The sequence below is a fragment of the Lynx canadensis genome, chromosome D4 (assembly GCF_007474595.2).
Source record: "Lynx canadensis isolate LIC74 chromosome D4, mLynCan4.pri.v2, whole genome shotgun sequence".
Taxonomy (NCBI): domain Eukaryota; kingdom Metazoa; phylum Chordata; class Mammalia; order Carnivora; family Felidae; genus Lynx; species Lynx canadensis.
In genome coordinates, this window is record NC_044315.2 from 16,598,955 (window position 1) to 16,618,631 (window position 19,677).

The following is a 19,677-nucleotide window of genomic DNA, read 5'->3' on the forward strand; positions in this document are numbered from 1 at the left end:
CGTAAAAATCCCCAAACATAAACATCATTAAAGAAAAACCTATTCAAGTGGAATACAAAACACACTAAAGAGTCATCATTAATTCCTTAAAGTTTTTCTTTGGTTGTTTTTTTTTTTTGTTGTTTGTTTGTTTTTGTTTTTTCTTTTTAAACAACTCCACCCAAAACTCAAAGCAGAGACACTCAAATACAGATGAAAACAATCAACCTCTCTTCAACATGAGCTACAAAAGCAGATGCCTTGGGCACCAGCATGCTGAGTTTACATGGATCACGTACTTGCTGGTTTAAAAGCTGAATCATGTTGACTGTTTTAACTTTTGTTTATATTGCTTCCTAAAATATTGTGTTTGAGGGTTAGAAATATAACTCAACTCTGCAAACAGTACAGATCTGAAAAGACAGCAGGACTTATGTGTACTTTAAAAAGTCTATACACATCCTTGAGCACATGGTACAAATTTCAATCAAAATGTATTGGATGTTGCTCACGATGCCTCAGGATTATTTATCTTGACTGTGCCCAGCCTCCAAGCCTGGCTTCCGGTGCAGAATCCCAGGATTGGAGAGGTGGGGAAGTCAGAGAGCACAAGGGATAAGCCCAATCTGTTTAAATGAACCATAACATGGTTATGTCCTCTGAAACTCGTAAAGAAACAAAAGACAGTACCATGAGAAGAAAAGAACATAGATGGTCAAAACAGCTTCAGTCTGCATCCTGGCTCCCTCTTTAGGAGCTGTGCAACTTTGCGCAAGTTATTTAAACTTTTTGGGCCTATCAGGTCACGATCTCACGGTTCGTGAGTTCAAGCCCCACGTCAGGCTCTGCGATGGCAGCACAGAGCCTGCTTGGGATTCTCTCTCCCTCTCTGTTGCCCTTCCCCACTCATGCTGTCTCTAACTCTCTCAAAATAAATAAGTAAAAACTTAACATTTATAAACCTCCTGGGCCTAAATTCCCCATAATATCTACCTTGAGGTGCTGCTTCTAGGATTAAGTCCGATAACTTCTATGAAATTTCCTGGACTAAATCCCCTATTTAAAACCAAAGCCCCAGTGAGTGACCCAAGGACTAAACTTTGACCCTAATACATATTTTGTTCTGTGTCTGCAAGGAAAGCCTGCTGGAAATACTCAGTTTTGTGCTGCAGGATTTTAAGTCACACGGGAGGTTGACAGTGGAGAGACTCGCTGATCAGAGGCTTCCATTAAATATGAGTGTACTGTGTCGCCTCTCTCAGACTGAGTTTGCACTTTCATGAACTGTCATATCAAGGTACACAGCAAAGAGAGCAAGGGAAACTATAAACTACTAAAGCATTGAGCTCAAAATCATAAAAAATGCCCCCAGAAATTACTTTCCTGTGTGTATAAACACACGTCTAAGTGCTGTTATGAATGTTAAGTCCCAGCCATAAAGCCATAAAACTAGAAAATCTGGTACAAAATTCATTCCCCGTTGAGATCAAAGTTTCAGACGTACTTAAATTTTAGGCAGCTAATCACCAGCCTATATTTTTCTCTGGAGCTAAATGGGAAGCAACATAGTAGGGGCTCATGATCACCACTGTCCAAAGTCTCTGAAATAAATGGTCCTACCTCCCTTCAAAGCCAGGTAGGGCAACTCAATACATTGTCCATCCCGGTTCTTGCAAGATTTCTTGGGACACCAGCCTGGTTTCTCACCCTTTGCACAGTTTCACAAATAATAAATACACTCAGAAAATTGATATCATCTTTCAGTGTTCAAATCAAGGGGAAGAAAGCATACACTATCAGGGAATGTCTCCACTGAAAGACCTTAACTGTGGCTTTGAGCAAAGAAAGAGCCAGGGTCAAATGTAGCTGACAACAACATGCAGAAAGGATCCCTGGTCAATGGTTCCTGAACTGTGCCTCATGCTTGTTTTATCACGTCCTCGGCGATCAATCACCTTGCAGATCTAAAACCAGCAGCTCTCCCCGGGTATACTCATAGGTCCAGTGAGAGAAAGCCAACAACAGCTCCTCCAAGGTGTTGCTGGGGGCAATTTCATCACCATTGTTATTGTTGTACTTCCGGAACTCTCCCGTCATATACTTCTCAATGGTCAACCACTGGTTAGCCGAATGGCAGTAGATTAAGAAAACTTCCAGAAACCTGTGAGGGTGAAAAGGAGGCCAGTGAGTTCCCACAGGCAGCAAAGGTGAAACTCACGTTACCAGACAGTCAGCAGCAGGGAAGATTATCTAATTCTCGCTCAAGGCAGCCTCAATGAACATGCCCTTGCCTTTCTGTGGCAGGGACAGAATGCAAAGATTGAGAGATTTTCCCATGCCGACCGACCTCTCTTCTCTTTGAGGAAACCTTCCAAATCCCTTATGAGTACTGGACTCAACTTTTTTTCTTGCCATGCTCTATAGAGGTCCTTATAAACGACACAATAAAACTTGACCATAATCCCCAGCACCGAATTATGATCCGTCTCGCTAACGCAAGCGTCTTGAGACACTCAAGCAAAAGTAACAAGAGTTCATTCTCATAAAGTGCCCTAATTTCTCTAAGATATTAGGGGAAGAAACTGCTTAAAATAGAAAGGTTTTTCTTCCATAATGTTCCCGGACCTTAGTAACGACATCTAGGGTCTCCCTGTTTCATGTAACTGAGAAGTTAGTCATGGTCTCTGCCTGAACTTCTGTCTTCCACTCACATAACTTCAGTGTTTAAGCCAAGATATTCCTGGGACACCTAACTTTCTTTTTACCAGTCTCTGGGACTGTGGAAGGAATAACCCAAAAAGAAGACTGTGGAGAACTACCCTGGGGTCTGGCATTTCTCATGACTAACAGGGCTCAGAAGAAATTGAGAGAAGTTCTTATTTAAAATGAAGGACTGGGCGCCCTTATTCCCTATACTCACCTTGGCGTGTAGGGAATGGTTTGTGGTTTCACTTGGTTGAAAGTATAGATAAGCTTTTGAGCAGCTCTTTGTTGTTGAATTTCCTACAAAATTGGGAGCATTGACAAAAATATTAGTTTGCAATCATATGCATGCTGATCAATGATCACAGAAACAGTCAAGGCCTCCCCAGTGTGATTTTTAGCCTCATTCAGCTCCGACCGCACTCTATTCCAAAAGGAAAAGCTCTACAAAACAAAAATAATGAAATGCCACCACTTCCAGAACAGAACAGGCTGTCCTCTGGGTTGAGGATAACGGTCTCCAATCAGGATGTAGCCAGAACGCCACTCTTTGACCTATCCAGCTGGGCTCTGGGTCTCGGACTTACCCTGAGGCAAAGATGAAGCACAGTACTCTCCTGGAAGATTCTGTGCCATGACTGCACAACCTCAGGTAGAAAGGACTTCACGATGAAAACCTGCCCTGGCCGGAGAACATCATCCTCGGACCAGGTGCTGAGGACCCTCATGGCTTTGCGGAGCCCGCCGCCCATCTCCTCTCGGGACAGCACCTGGATCATTGCGGCTCTCCCTCGCTGGGACCAAGAAGACATGCTTTTCCCAAGATTCAAAGGGGAACTCTCCTCCAGCCTGTAGACAGTTACCTCTTCTCCTGCTACAAAAAGAAGTACAGGTGAGAAGTTCAATGGTAGCTTGTGTCTGACAGGGACGGTGTCCCAAATAACAACTCAGAATTCATTCCGTTTCCCAATGAACAGAAGAGAATGGGAATTTCACTTCTGCAGGAACAAGTACAGAACAGAAGCATGGATTTTGGCCACATTATTGTCTCATAAAGGACAGGGGTAGAGAGAGGGAGGGAGGAGGAAGGGACAAAGCATCAGCTGATATATAAGAATTAAATTGTTCTTATTATAAACTATAACCAGACAAAACAAAAATCAAAGTAGCAGAGCTATGCTTCTTTTGTTAAATACAAATACTTCCAAAGAGATAGTTTAATCCTGTGTTTTCACTACCATCCCCTTTAAAGCCTTATTAGATTTTTTTCCCTAATTCCCCCTTCCATGACATTTTAATACTAAAAATACACTGTGTGTATGTACATGTACTGATACATGCATGTACTGTACGTGTGTGTGTGTGTGTGTGTTTGTGTGTGTGTATATATATGTGTGTGTGTATATATATATATATATATATATATAATGGCATGTACATACAATATATACATAGAAATATACATACATATATACATACATATACAGATATATACAGATATAGAGATAGAGATACCTGTGCTTTATACATAAAAAGAAGTTTCTGCTCCCTTAGGGGTGATGTTACCCCCACTGAGAACTCATGGTTTAAACACAGCTAGAGTTAGCACCAAGGTCATATCCCAGAGCCTCCCCCTCCTTCCTTTGTGCCCTTAGACAAGTTCCTGAAAGCCTCACTTTCCTCAGCAGTAAAATGATGGTGAAAATAATGCTCACCTCACTGGGTGGCTGTAAAGATTAAATATGTTAACTTCACTAACGTGAACTAGAACCTCAGATACCAACTCAAGCCCACTTAATAGATTTTAGACACAAAATGCTCTTTATAACTGCTAGATAACTTCCACTTTTAATGGAACCTAATACAGTGTTCCTGTATTAGGAGTCCTAGACTCCACCTAATATAGTGTTTAATGCTTCATAACAGAAGGAACATATTCTAGACACAGTTTCTGCCCAACCTGTGTTTGATTTTCTCCTTATACCTCTGCTTTAAATGCCCATTTTGTTTTGTTTTGTTTTGTTGCTAACACGATACTGATTTACCAAGAAAGGAATCTATTTACTCACTCTTGCATTGGATTGCTTACCAAAAAAATATGTCTAGGTAATTCTTATTCAATACTCAATAAATAATTCGAATACTTGTTGTTGGTACCCAGATAAATGCCACTGACGGTCTCTTTAGACTTCTAAATACTTAAATACTTAGAGGATTTAGAGCAGAGCTCCTAAGTTGCAGAACTAGCCATGGAGTCATGAGGAAGGAGAAGGCTTTTGCGTCCCTGATCAAAAGCCACCTGATCTGTCCCCATATGAAGAGAACTAAGATCTAGGACAGAGTTGTTGCATTGTCAGCTGGCTGGACAGCATGACTCGTGGTAGTCTTGGCTTAATGCGAGCTTGTTTTTCCTTACTACGTCAGCCTTTAAAAGTGACATTTACTCTCTGAGCTAAGAGCAATTAGTTTACATGAAACAAAACAAACAAAAAAACAATACACAAAGCATTTCCCTTCAGATGCCTGTTAGTTTTTACCGTATTGACATTTATCTCTTTCTTCTGTGTTTATTACACATGGTTGGATGGTTCTTTTCTCTCCTACTTCCAGCCTTACATCAGTGAATGCCAGGTGCAACATTATTGCTTTTTTCCCAACTGCTGTTCATTATCGGTCCCATCCCTACAGCATTAGATTTTGACCCTAGATGCTGGCTAGGCAGTTAACAAGAATTTCCATTTTAGGAAATTAGTCTCACTAAACCGCAACCACTAGCAAAGCAAAATCTTCAGCTAAAACGATGCAAAATGGTTTCTGCTTCTCAGATGTTACGCCTCTGCCCTGGCACGGCCTCAAGAAGGTAGAAATGGCACTCACCAAACAGTTGGATTGGTGTAAATGGTATAGTCTGAGAAAGCCTCATTAAATTATTCCTTTCAATGGCTGCAAACAAAAAGAGATTTACTATTTTAAGTATGCGTCAGTGGATTGAATGCACAGCAAGCCTCCCCCACATCAATCTACTCATATAACACAGAAAATGTTCATTTCAAAGACCCCTCACTTTTGCTCTCATCAAAAATATTATCCACAACCCAGTTTTAAAAAGAAACTATGCCTTCAACAGGAAGTATACCCCAGTCTTACGAACTATGTGAGATTACATAACATCGTCCGAGGTAGGGCTATCACTTCCACTCTCCCTAACATCAAATCAGAGACTAATCCATACATATGTGGAACTTTCCTTTAGAGAGCATTCTGTGGTCTTCCTTCTCTGGTCGGTCTTTTCCAGAGCAAATCTAACGCACAGTGGACTGTGGGGACATCTACTGTCGACTTTGCACAGTTCACCTTCTTTTCCCAGAGAGAACTGAAGACCAGTTTTAATTAGAAGTAAGTGATCTGCATTTTCCTGTTAAGAGCCATATCCTAACAGATCAGAGTCAATATGAGTTCCAGTATTCTTCACCAGACTTTCTAGAGTTGACAGCTGGAGTCAAAATATTGGATTATTACTGCTGAGCTGAAAGACCCAGTTATAAGAGCCTAGAATGTGGAGTCTGGAATCCACTGAAACACTATTCACTACACAGGAGAATTTAGGAAAAGGCAGTCTATTAGTGGACCTTAAACACATGACCTTGATATGATAGTAACGGTAACTGCTACACCAATAAACTCTCACTCATGTGCTGAGCTGTGTAAAAAAGACTGTGTAAAAGGCTTGCCTGTGTATCATCTCATCCAATGCTGACAGCAATGACACGCAGAAGACCAACCAATGGCACAAGTCCAGTTGGTTGTTACATCGCTTTGCATTTCAAAGTGTTTCCCTCTTAATTCTTACTAGCCCTTTGGCAGATTGTTCCTCAGGAAGGGCAAGTACAATTATTCCCACTCTGAAAGAAAGACAACTGAAGCACTGTGAAGCAATGTTGCTTATGAGAGTCAAGACCCTTGACATCTTGTTTAATAACATCCTTGTAAGGTGTCTTTGTTGAACTTACTCAGTGGGGTTGGCATTCATTCAGTGGTTATGTTCACTTGAGAGCCAGGGAGGGTATAAAATCCTCCTTCAAAGAGCTAGTTTTAGGCCCCATCCAAAATATGGAGATCTCTGGCTTCGGACTTGTAAGGACTTTTTAAATCTCAAGGTCACCCTTCTCCTTCACCATTTGGAACTTGCAAATACAGACAAAAATGCTTTTTAATTCCATATTCTCTTAAATCCTAACAACTTGTTTTCCCAAGTAAATGGCAAGATAAGAAATCTGAATGCTCTTCTCATGAGAGTGAATAACATCTTGTTGGGAGTCGTATCAATACTTCAAAATTCATCAATACTCCTGTTCACGAGTGCAGAATCACAGACGTTTAGCTCAGTTGACATGTCTAGGTGCACGTGTCCTACCTGAATAATGATGGTGAGGCTCTTGAGGGCTTTTTAAGGAGGCTGAGATTTCTGAAATTGTAGAGAAGATTGGCATTTTAATTATGTGGCTGGTGATAAATACATGCTTATGAATATATTGCCTTCAGAGTTATTATTGAACAGGTTAATCACAATGGCTTCTCAGTCTTTGAGAAAGATGGCCTAATATCCTTTAACCACGTTATTGGGCATGGTATCCTGACAGCTTCCAATCATCAATGTAATATCTCCAAACATGTTTATATAGGGAATTGGAGAAAGACAGGTAATATTAGCCTCAAAGATGTATTTCCTCTGAACCAATTACACCTCTGGGTTGTGGAAGACACTCAGCTGCCCATCACACTTCATGACATCCCCAGGGCACAATTCTCTGAGCTCCCACCAAGACGCAGTGCCCATATAAAGACATTATTAATACCAAGTTATTAGCAGTCCACTTCACTGACCTAAAATGACAACAAACTGATGAAAACAAATTAAGAGGCATACACCAGAAACAAAGAAGTGGGTGGAGAACATGATGCCAAGGGACTTCTTTGTTGGGAACACCTCCCGCAAGTTTAACTGGTTCCCTTCTACCTTCTCAAGTCCTAAATTACAAGGCTCTAGAGAAATCCTTTGCAACAGTTTTGCCATTTCATAAAATTAAAATTAAACTGGAGAACTTTAGTCTCACGGTGGCAACTTCTTTATACCTAGTAGAGTAAGCAGCATAATGAGCCCAATTTCACAGATCTCTCTGGCTTCTTGTTGCTGGATAAGGAAAGGAACAAAAATCCCTTCCTCTGGGGGTGCTTAGTAAAAAGTAACATCAGCAAAGAAAAGACTTTCTTTCTTTCTCAGTTCACTCAATAATAAAAATTAAAAAGTGTTCAGCTGCCACTATAGGTCATGCTAGGCAAGACAGATGTGAATAAGTTATGGCTTCTGCCCTTGAAAAAAGAAACTGTGAAATACTGAGAGCAAAAGACATGTAAACTATGGTCACAACACGGTTGGCTAAGTAATGTAATGGAGGTGTATACAGAGACTTATGGAACCTTCATAGACAAGCAATGTGATACTCTTTTTTTTTTTTTTTGAGAGAGAGAGAGAGAGAGAGAGAGGGAATGCAAGTGGGGGAGAGGGACAGAGGGAGAGAGAGAGCAAATCACACTCAGCACGGAGCCTGATATGGGCTTGAGCCCACAACCCTGAGACCATGACCTGAGCCAAAATCAGAAGTCAGACACTCAAGCGACTGAGCCACCCAGGAGCTCCTCGATGTGATATTCTTTTTTTATTTAATTTTTAAATTTATTTTGAGAGGGAGAGAACACACACGAGTGAGGGAGGGACAGAGAGAGAGAGAGACAGAGAGAGAGAGAGAGAGAGAGAGAGAGAGAGAGAGAGAGAGAGAATCCCAAGCAGGCTCCACACTATCAGCACGGGGCCCTTTGCGGGGCTCGAACTCACAAACCATAGGGCAATGACCTGGGCTGAAACGAAGTCAGACACTTAACCGACTGAGCCACCCAGGCATGCCAATGTGATATTCTTCAAGAGTATGGACATCTGAATCTGAGAAAGCTGAGTTTCAGTTCTGGCTCCACCATTTAAGGAACTGTGGGAAGGAACTGTTCACATTCATTCAAAACATATTTATTCCACACCTACCATGTGCTTGAGAGAGGAGCAGTAAAAACAAACAAAAAAAAAAAAACAAAAACAAAAACAAAAGAAAAAGAAAAAGAAAAAACAGGTAAAATCTCTGGCTACATTCTAGTAAAAGGAAAATAAATAAGCAAGTAAATACATAGTGCATACAGTATTACATATATTCAAGCTACAGGGTTAGAAAGTGTGGGAGACAGGGAGACTATTATTTTAAGGGTGGTAAAGGCAAGGCCTCTGTGATAAGGTAAAATGTGAGCAGAGACGTGAAGGAAGAGAGGGATAGTCATATGGCAAAACAAAAATATTCCAGGTAGAGGCGATAGCAAGTGCAAATGCCCAGAGGCAGGACCATAGAGAGTGTGGCCAGAGTGGACTGTGCCGAGAGGGTTTGGAGAGTGGGAGGAGGGGCAGCAGATCAGTAGGGCCTTGTAGAGCCTGTTTGGACTTTGAGTTTACAGAGTGTGATGAGATGCCATTGGAGCAGAAGAGTGACTTGATTAGAATTTCAGTTTAAAAGGGTTATTCTGGCTACACTCTGGAAATTGACTGTCAGAGAGCAATAGTTTGGAGGCCATCCTGTAACCCAGGATCAAGATGAAGAGTGGTATGTGGGGGTAGCAAAGTGATCAGATTCTTGATATACTTTGAGGGATGGGTTGGAAGCGGGGATGTGGGAAAACAGGAGTGAAATACGATGGCGAGACTTTGACCTCAGCAACTGGAAGGATGGAGTTGTCATTTCCAGAGATGAGTGAGGAAGGAGAGGGTGCATTTTGCCTGAGATGTCTTCTAGACGCTCAAGTGGAGGGGTGCATAGGAAGGTGGTCATATTCTATGTGGCAGAAATGTTGACCTAAAGAATGAACTTGAGCCTGGAAATTTGGATGAGGGCCAGGCTGTCGAAAGCACTGAGAAGGACTAAGGAATTTGCAGCCAATCCTGTAGGTAACGGGAAGTCCCTGGAAGCTTCGACATAAGTGACGGTTCATCTTTCAGAAGGTAATTCCAGGGTGAACACGCGAAGGTGCAAAGGGAGAGAAACCACCAGCATGCTAACATGAAATAAAGGGCAAAACTTTTTTACTTAGGAAAATAAATGTTGGAGGCTGTAAGGCAGAAGCAGTGGGGTAGGGCAAAACAGACACCTTCTAAGGATGGGGGGCGGGAGGTGGGGGTAGTACGGAGTTAGAAAACAAAGTTGATGGCTAAGAGGAGTGGGCTGGGAAAGGCAGTATACATGAGTAAGAGGCCCAGTTTGGGCAAAGGAAGAGTAAGTGATCGGAAACGCCAGGCAATAAAGTAATACAATTAATAGCCCAGGAAGAACAGCCTCCAAGAAACTTTGAAAATGGATAAAATGGTCAACATAAAATGCTACAAGTTCCATGAAGACTAAAAAAAAAAAAAAAAAAAGGTTGTGTGATTTGGCATCTAGAACACAGCTTCAGTAGAGTGGTGGGGACAGGCACTATGCAGAGCAGATGCTAATGCTTTCTCATTAATTTCGAGGTGGATAGGAGTGGCAGTTTGGAAGCTCGGTAACATCGAGAAAGCAGTTATTGTTTCTTTGGTACAGAAAATGACTTAAATATGTACGCAGTTGAAGGAGAAGGAAGCAACTGCAAGAGCTACTGAAAACCAGAGAAAGCGGGATGGAACAAGGCCGTGGAAGAGAAGGAACCCCATCTGCATCAAGAGGTCAAGAACATGGAAAGGAGCTTGTAGGCTGTGGTGAAGTTTGAGAACAGCCTTGAGAGTGGTTTTGCTAGGGAGTTGTCTCCCATGACCTAGCCCTACGCAGCCACTTGGGGCACAGAGTCCTACAGGAACCATACGGAAAGGGTATCCACATATAAGATGAATAGCTCTTAATGAGCTATATGTAAAAGCTCATTAATTGACAGGAAGAGTTGTCGAACAGTTGAAATGAGCTCAGTGGAAACACTCTCACTCACAGAGGAAATTGGAAAATCACTGTCAAAATAGGCAGTTCAAAAGAAAACTTTAAACCATACATCAATCCTGATTTATGTGGAGAAAGACAATCAACTTTCTACTTTTCTACTGAACTTTCTACTTCGTGTAATAGGCAAAACCATAAATAGAACTTCAGGAACTACAAAAATCTCAGCAGGGCAGTGAACTTCACCATGAATAAAATGAAAAATAACATGTTTAAGTACAAAAACTTACTGTCAACTCCATTTGAACTTCTCAACCTGTTTGAAAAACGAAAATTGTTTAGATAATTCTTTAAATCTGTCAATGACCAGAAAAAGGAAAAGTATGTGCAATAGTAACAATACAGAGTCTATATGTCTATATATATGTATGTGTGTGTGTGTGTGTTTTCTTTGAAAGACGTGTCGTTTGACCCCTATCTCTATCAATAGAGAAATGGTTTGCAACCCTGCGATTATTTTCATAGAAAAATGAATACCACATATGTGTGTGATTCATTTACTGCACACGCTCTAAGCTAACCAATATAAGACTTCACTGTGTTTGTGTTGTTCTGGATCAATTAAACTAAAGGGTTCCTGAACTATGCAAAGCAGATGCCTACAAATGAGTCTGTGAATGTCTCTGGACAAGCCTACAAATCAGTTTCATTAGCCCACGTGGCCCCTAAATGTTCATGGACTGAAATTAACTCTCTGTAAATTGTTACTTGCCCTGCTCAAGTGCACAAGTGGCCACAGGCAAGTCTGAATAGATGCATTCAAAGAATATCTCCAGTATTGAAGGTCCTTAGGGAAGAAAGTACAATTACAATTATTGTTTAATTTCATGCTGCAATAACCCAGTACTCTGCATGAGCACAAACTACTGAACCTCTGGGAGGAGAAAGTCATGTGCACTTGGAGTCTAGAGGCAGGCTTGCACACAGAGACCTTGATGGCAGTTCCAGAAAAAAAGGCCATCTCAAATAGCGCTGGCTGAAAACTGCAAGTCACATTCCAGTGCTTAGTATCAACTGGCCTTCACACGTTAGATGGTTTAGAATTCTGTTCCCCCAGCTGTACAGACAATTTGATGATGTAACTAGAGAAGTCCAGAAAACACTACAAATGAAATACAATAATTTTGCTTGGCTGGTTTTCAAACTTTATTTCTCAGAATAAATAAAATTCCAGGAAAATACTCAAGCCTACACCCATGTGACTTCTCTATCTCCTCTCTCTCTCTCTCTCTCTCTCTCTCTCTCTCTCTCTCTCTCTCTTTCTCTCTCTCTCTCTCCCGACCCCTATCTTCCCTTTGCTACGTCTCCATCCTTCTCAAAGAGTTACTGCTTTGATAGACACTTAGGATGTTCATGAGAAACCAAAAATAAAAATGATAAACCTCATAAACTAAAATTAACAATCTGGAAAAAAAAATCTAAAGAGAAAACTACCAGGTTTTCAGTCTTTTCTTTAGGCCAGACAGATTTGTCCTTACTCTTGAACGCAAATTTCACAATCTTATCTGTCAGAGAAGTTAGGATACTCATTATTCTGCATGTGCTTTTTTTGACACTGAAAAGGCAAATGTTTAATCTGCTGTGGTAATATGTGTTTCATTATATTCTTAAAAGGCACTGAGGTGAGATCTTAGTGCCAGAAATGGGAAAACTTGGGAATAAGTGATTTTCCTTCTTGCACCAAGAGAAAAATACTATCATTGCAAACACGTTTTTCCCCCTCTTTTCCTGACCCGATGAAACCTTTGTTCCCAATCATGTTAAAGAAAAAAGAAGCCAAAGATGCTTTAAAAACATACATTTAGAAATACTCACAGGGAGTTCCTATTGAAGCTGGTGCTCCTGGAGTTCCACAAGGAGTTTTTGCTCAGATCCTGAGTGGAAGGGAAAGGTCATTGCACATTCACCCAGCATTCTCCTTACCAAGCTTCTGGTAATACATTTGCAATACACATGCCTTGGAGGGCATAGTTCTTTACCGCCCCCCCCCCCCCACCATTCTCTAGCTCAATACTTCCCTTTTACTGGATGCACTAAATTCAAGTTAGAAAGATGCATAATGTTAGCACAATATCTGAATAACTCAATGTGTTGACTGACTTAAGCAGAATGAAATTATTTTTGTGGGGACATCGTAGAGAGAATGTAATGTATTAAAGGTTTTCACAGAAATGAGAGTGAAGGGTCAATGATGTGGAAGAAGGAACGAAGGTTGAAGTTGACAAGAAACATCAATCATTACATCATTATGTCTTCTATCAGGATATTATTGTTTCAATTGATGATTATTTAGAATAACATTACCTTGAACTTATCATTCTATTTTCTACTTAGATTCATCTATTACTTCTTGAAACCTGGTACGCTCTAGGCATTACTCTAGGTGTTTCCACTGGTGTTATTTTTGTTATCCACTGCCAATAATCTCATAAGAATGGCATTAGCCCCATTTTAGAGACATAGCTAACAGAGCTCAGAGATTAATTAATATACGTAGCTCTGAAACCCAGGAAGTAGCAAAGTAGGATTTGATATGGCAGGCATGTTCTTGCCTCCAATCACCTACCTCCAAGCAGTCTTACGTTTTATTTTCAAAACTTTCTACAAATTACATTCATGAGCTCATTAGCATACATTCCTACAGGTATTGTGGATACGGTTCCCAAGTTCATAGAAATAACATGCAAACCAAGAGCAAAATTAGATTTCTTGCATTAGTCTAATGAGATCACACTTCCCACATAGTGGATGGTAGTAAAACAGAAACATATCTGCAGATGTGAGAAACACAAGACCACAATCAGAGAACCTCAGTGTTGGAGAAAGACAAAGTGCCCTTTACCCCTCAACACCCAAATCCCCCCCCCCCCTCCGCCCCAACACATCTGCAAAAATGTTTGCTCAGCCTGGTTGACTAACCACACTCAGTAAGGAACTTACTGCTTCCAGAAATAAACCATTCCATCCTTAGAAAGCTCCAATTGCTAAAAATTCCTCCTCAGAGTGGGCTGAAATCTGCCTCCCGGTACCTTCTATATGTTGACTCTAGCTCCACCTTTTAAAGCGTATTGAAAATACCTTATTTTTCTTCCACGTGGCAACATTCATGTATTTCAAAACAATTACAAAAATTCCTGAATTATTTATCTTTCATGTTAAAAACGCCCAGGATAAGTTACTGGATGGACAGATACATTGAATGGAGAAGAAGGAAAGAATGGCAGGGGTTGGGGGCAGAGTGAACAACCTGAGCATATATTCAAAGCAAAGATTTAAATGTAATACCAATAAAAAGAGGAAGCCAATTAGGGGGCATAAAGGTAAAACAGACACAGTCAAGGAGTTAGGGAGCGTGTGCACACATTTTTTTAAATATCGAATAAGATGTTTTTACCTCTTGAGACTGCTTTAGATAATCACTGACTTGTACAGCATGCCGTTCAATTTCTTTAGTTTTCATTTTCTGATATATAGGGGGTTCTAGACCTTGTTAAAAGGAAGAAAAAAAAATAGAGAATACATCAAAATGTGTTACATTCAAATTACATCCCTAAATAGAAAGATCTGAACATAGTACGTTCATCTAAATTTGAACATGTTTTTTTTTTCTCTATTTAGCAAGTGTTACCAAGATTCTTTTGTCCCTTTTTTCTCAAATGGTTGAAAGCTATATATTCTACAGTATTTCTATTTGTCAGTAGTTTCTTTTACATTTATAATAATGTATGCTCTCTATCAAAGTCAAGAATTAAATGATCCATGACTTGTCCTCCTACAAAATAAAACCTTTAGCAATTTTTTTTTTAAACTTACCTTCTCCTGTACCCTATTGTCCATGCTTTATTTAAAACACATGGAATTTTCATTCCAAATTGTTAGGAATCCTTCCTTAACAACTGCATCAAGCATCATAGTAGGCTACTTAAAAAAATAAAATAAAACAAAAACAAAAGATAGAAAAGAATGCCAACAGATAGGTTTAATTATCATCTCTCTCTTAAAAACACATTACAAGGATCATTATTGTCATTATGTTTTACACTGATACCTGCCGAGTCACTGGCATATAGTAGGTATCCAATAATAATTTAATTATTGGATTGGATTAATTCTGAGAATAATGCTTGGGAGTCCCTTGCTAAATGTAGGAGAAAACAGTTGTAATTTTCTCTCCTAATGATTTTATGCTGAAAATACACACACACACACACACACACACACACACATATACACACACACACAAACACACACACACACAAAGTGCAAAAAACCCATTGGAAAAAAATCATAAAATGTCATACGTGATATTTTTGTAATATCATAAAATTATGATCAATATGGTTTCAATGTATTAGAATACATTAAAATTAAAATACCTATAGGAAAAGTTAAAAATAGACTTTTCATTTTCATAGCTGAATTCCTCAGAACTTTTCTTTTTGTATTTAACGAGAGCTTGGATTTAAAGAGAGCTGACAGGGTATCACCCAACCCTCAAATTTTTTTTTAATTCTTTTTCAATTAATGCTTAACACGGGCACATTTCAAAAAAAAAAAAAAAAAGAAAAGATTCTTAATTCACATTAACCAAATCTCAGTAAATGTCAGATTAACAAGACACACGGACTCAGCCTATTTCCCTACATCTTGTCTTCCTTTCTGATCACTGGACTCGAGATTCTTTTCCAGAACCCTCCTGCTACCTGCATCTTTGTCTAGTTGAAATTCAATGGAAATAACTTAAATAACTTGGGGAGGGGAGTGAGTGGAATGGGTGGGGGCGGGGATGATCCCAAGGTACAGACTTCCGGCTGTAATAAACGTAAGCCCTGGGGAGGTAGTGGGTAGTGTGATGACTGTAGTTAACAACACTGTATTGTGTATTTGAAAGTTGCTGAGAGAAGAGATCTTAAAAAGTTCTCATTACAAGGAAAACAAGTAACTATGTCAAGTGATGAATGTTAATTCAACTTGTTGTAGTAAACATTTCACAATATATATGTATGCCAAATCATTACATTGTACACATAAAACTAATACAATGTTACATAGGTCAATTACATCTCAATGAAAAAAGAACTTGAATAATTTAAGAAAGATACATAATAATTTAAATATCGGTTAGACTATTTATAAAAAGTATAATATATAATAAATATAAAATATTTTATCTTGCATACTACATATATAATATCAAATAAGATATATATATATAATATCAAATATATATATATTTTTTGAGTCATATCTGTAGATGAAGGGAGTTCTGAATAATTTCTAATATCTCTTTCAGCTGGAGCCCACTTGATTCTCAGTGAGTTAGTGGACAATTGAGTATTTTAAAATATAAACCAAGGTTTCTCATCCACCAGTATTTGGGGTTGGATGATTCCTTGTCAGGAGCAGAGAGACTGTCCCATGCGTTGTAGGATTTTTAGCAGCATCCCTGGCCTCTACCCACCAGATGTCAAGAGTACCTGCACCTTCCTTACTGGTGACAACCAAAAATATCCTTAGACATTGTCAAATGTCCCAGGGAAGAGAGGTAGGAGGTATAGAAAATAGCCCCGTGGTTGAAAACAACTAACCATAGGACAAAGCAAGGTTTTTAAAGAAGCATAATAACAAAGATTTCAAGACAGTATCTATTTGTACCTTAAGTTTACTCTTTCAAGTAATTTTGAATCTGTATGAGTCCTGGGTCACACAGTTCCTTCTGTTTAAAAATTAGTAGAAGGGAGTGTGAGGAAGACGGTAGCAGAGTAGGAGGACCCTCGGCTCGCCTCTTCCCACGGACACAACTAGATAACTAGCAAATCACCCTAAATACTCCAGAAATTGACCCGACGACCATCAGAACAAACTCCATAACTAAAGGTACAGAAGACGCCGCGTCAAAGAAGATATTTGCACACCCATGTTCATAACAGCATTATTCACAGTAGCTAAGAGGTGGGAACAACCCACGTGTCCATTGATGGATGAATGGATAAACAAAATATGGGTGACAACTGCATTTCATCCTGCCATGGTAGCCATGGAGGTGCCCCACAGAGATCTTGGGAGCCCTGTGTTGAACATGACAGAGCTACAACATGGTGGAACCCGGGTCCCTGCATCCCTACACGGAAGGCTGCCTGTCAAACATTAGCACCGGGCTTTGCTTAAAAAAGAATAAACCTCAAATGTGTGAAAGAATTAATAAGGGTCTCTTATTGTGTAATGCAGGAAGTTCCAAGTTCTGATCATTGCTACCAATTCTGTTCATAATCTGCCCTCATTTTACCTGTCCAGCCTTATTTCACATTCTCTGCCTGCCTCATAGCTTTTATTTGTAGCCTGTTGATACATCTTTTCTCTTCTACAAACTCCATTAAGAGATACTTGCCCATGGATTAAATGCTGTATGACAGCAGTAATAATAAGTCATCCCACTGAGTTCTGTGCAAGGGTGCATATCAACCTCTCGTGAACCTGAAGAATTTATAACATTAGACAAGCCCCCACTCCATACAGCAGACTGAAGTACAGTCTCTGAGCCAGGTTTAACAGCTCTGAGCATGAGACTATCTACTCCTTAATTTTTCTTTTCTGGATCGCAACAACTATTCCATTAAATGAATGGAAATTTTGTCCTTTTCATAAAAGTTAAAAATCGAAAAAAGCTATTCTCCTAAATGGGTGTTGCCACCCTCTCATTCTCTCATCTCCACTTAGAAGAACATTAGGGACCACCACTGGTCTGCGGGTAGTGTGAGGAAACTCCTACTAGAGTCAAGACTGTCACATACTTATCTGACTGTATTTGGACACCGTAAGCCAGTTCTTGCTGCACTCCTCTTCTTCTGAGATGTTACTTTCTCCTGGCTCGGAATTCAACTGGTCGTTTGGGGAGCAGGTATCGACCATTATGACCTGGAGGGAAAGACACTTGTTGGAACATAGTGACATTAATCTGAAAACATTTTGAGTCATTAATGTGACGCAGAGAGGTACTATGGCGAGCAGCAGTGGTTGTTAACATTGGCTTCACATTTTAGAATCACCTGGAAATCTTTGAAAACTCCTATCAGCCATGCTGGCAGGACATAAGCACCCATGTAATTACTATTTGTGGCCATGACAGAGAACTGGGGGGGGGGGGGGGGGGGCAGCAGCTGTCAAACTTGAGTGTAAATCAGAATCACTCAAGCCTATGCTAAACCACAGATCACTGGGTCCTACCTCCAAGATCTGTGATTCAGTAGGTCTAGAGGGAGAAAGGATTTGAATGTCTGGTAAGTTTCCAGGTAACGCTAATACTGCTGATAGGAGACCACAATTTGAGAACCACTGGCACAGAGCAAAAAAATAATAAATAAAATAAAATAATAAAATAAAACAAAATTAAATAAAATAAGGCTTGGATCTAAAAAGAACTTGTGTTGGAACACTAGATTTGTCACTTAGCAGTTTTGTGAACCTGAGGGGTGCCTGGCTGGCTCAGTCAGTAGAGAGTCCATTACATGAACTTGGACAAATGTCTGTGAGTCCCATTCCCTTTGTCATTAAAATAACAGGTAGCCAAGAGGCGCCTGGGTGGCTCAGTCGGTTAAGCATCTGACTTCGGCTCAGGGCATGATCTCATGGTTCATGGTTTCGAGCCCCACATCAGGCTCTGTGCTGACAGCTCAGAGCCTGGAGCCTGCTTCAGTTTCTATGTCTCCCTCTCTCTCTGCCCCTCCCCTGCTCATGCTCTGTCTCATTCTCTTTCTCCCTCTCCCTCTCTCTCTCTCTCTCTCTGTCAAAAATAAATAAAACATTTAAAATAAATTTAAAAAAAATAACAGGTAGCCAACAATAGTGGCTGCCTTATGTACTAACCAGAGACACAGAAGAAATGAGGTATATTGACAAATACAAAGAAATAAACAAATGCAAGTTATTAGTACCTGAGCCCAGTTGCAATTTCTAGTTAAATTCTGGTCATTTTAATCATTGCAAAAAATAAATCTACCAAATTCATATTTCATAAGATTCCAGCAACTCATAGCATTTTCCCTGAAAGAAGAGTCATCTTTACCAAGCTAAATCTCTCCCTGCAAAAGGTAATTTTACATAATTGTCTTTATACTTATCTCTTTGCTTTAGCTTCTCATTCTAAAAAGAGCCTAGGTGCTTTTAAAAATGCATCCAGATTATTATACAGAAAAATGAGGCAGAACATTAAGATCAGGAAAGGTGAAGTCCTATGGAATGCTAACTCAGAAGTAAGACTTCCTAATAATAAAAAGATTCACTAATAAAATGTGAAAATATGAACATAACATATTGGAATTTGTGGGATATAGTTAAAACAATGGTTAAAGGGGATTTTATACCACTAAGTACCTGTATTAAAAGACAGTCTCAAATCAATGACCAAAGCTTCTTTCTTAACAAACTAGGGGGGAGAAAAAAGCAAATTACACCCAAAGTAAACAGAACAAAAAAAAAAAAATAATAAAGAGCAAAAATCAATGGAATAGTAGTCAGAGAAAATCAATGAAAACAAGAACTGGTTCTTTGAAAAGATCAATAAAGCAGATAAACCAGTAGCCAGACTGATCGAAATGAAAAGAGAAAAACACAAATTTCAAATATGACAAATGAGAGAAGCGATGTCACTACAGACCTCCTAGACAATAAAGGGATAATAAAAGAATATTATAATACTATAATGCCAATAAATTCAACAACTTAGATGAAATGGACAAATTCCTTAAAAGAGACAAACAAATAAAGCAAACTCCAGATGAATCAGATAGCCTGAATAGCCCTGTATTACAGAAATTGAATTTGTAGCTAAAATCTTTCCCACAAAGATGGTTTCATTGGTTAATTCTACCAAATAATAAAAGTTGAAATAGTATCAATTCTATACAAACTCACCTAGAAAACTGAAGAGAGAATACTTCCC

At 39.6% G+C, this 19,677-nt stretch overlaps 1 protein-coding gene across 1 annotated transcript in view; it reads right to left on the reverse strand.

Moving 5' to 3' along the window:
* The window catches only part of TRPM6 (transient receptor potential cation channel subfamily M member 6), a 170,721-nt gene that overhangs the window by 12,796 nt on the left and 138,248 nt on the right, over positions 1–19,677 (reverse strand). The window contains exons 28-36 of the mRNA XM_030293715.1: positions 17,531–17,654; positions 14,134–14,225; positions 12,555–12,613; positions 10,970–10,995; positions 7,097–7,147; positions 5,560–5,625; positions 3,270–3,556; positions 2,900–2,982; positions 1,935–2,140 (exon numbers count right to left, since the gene is read on the reverse strand). Coding sequence (XP_030149575.1) covers positions 1,935–2,140; positions 2,900–2,982; positions 3,270–3,556; positions 5,560–5,625; positions 7,097–7,147; positions 10,970–10,995; positions 12,555–12,613; positions 14,134–14,225; positions 17,531–17,654 — 994 coding nt within the window. The remainder of the gene's footprint in view (positions 1–1,934; positions 2,141–2,899; positions 2,983–3,269; positions 3,557–5,559; positions 5,626–7,096; positions 7,148–10,969; positions 10,996–12,554; positions 12,614–14,133; positions 14,226–17,530; positions 17,655–19,677) is intronic.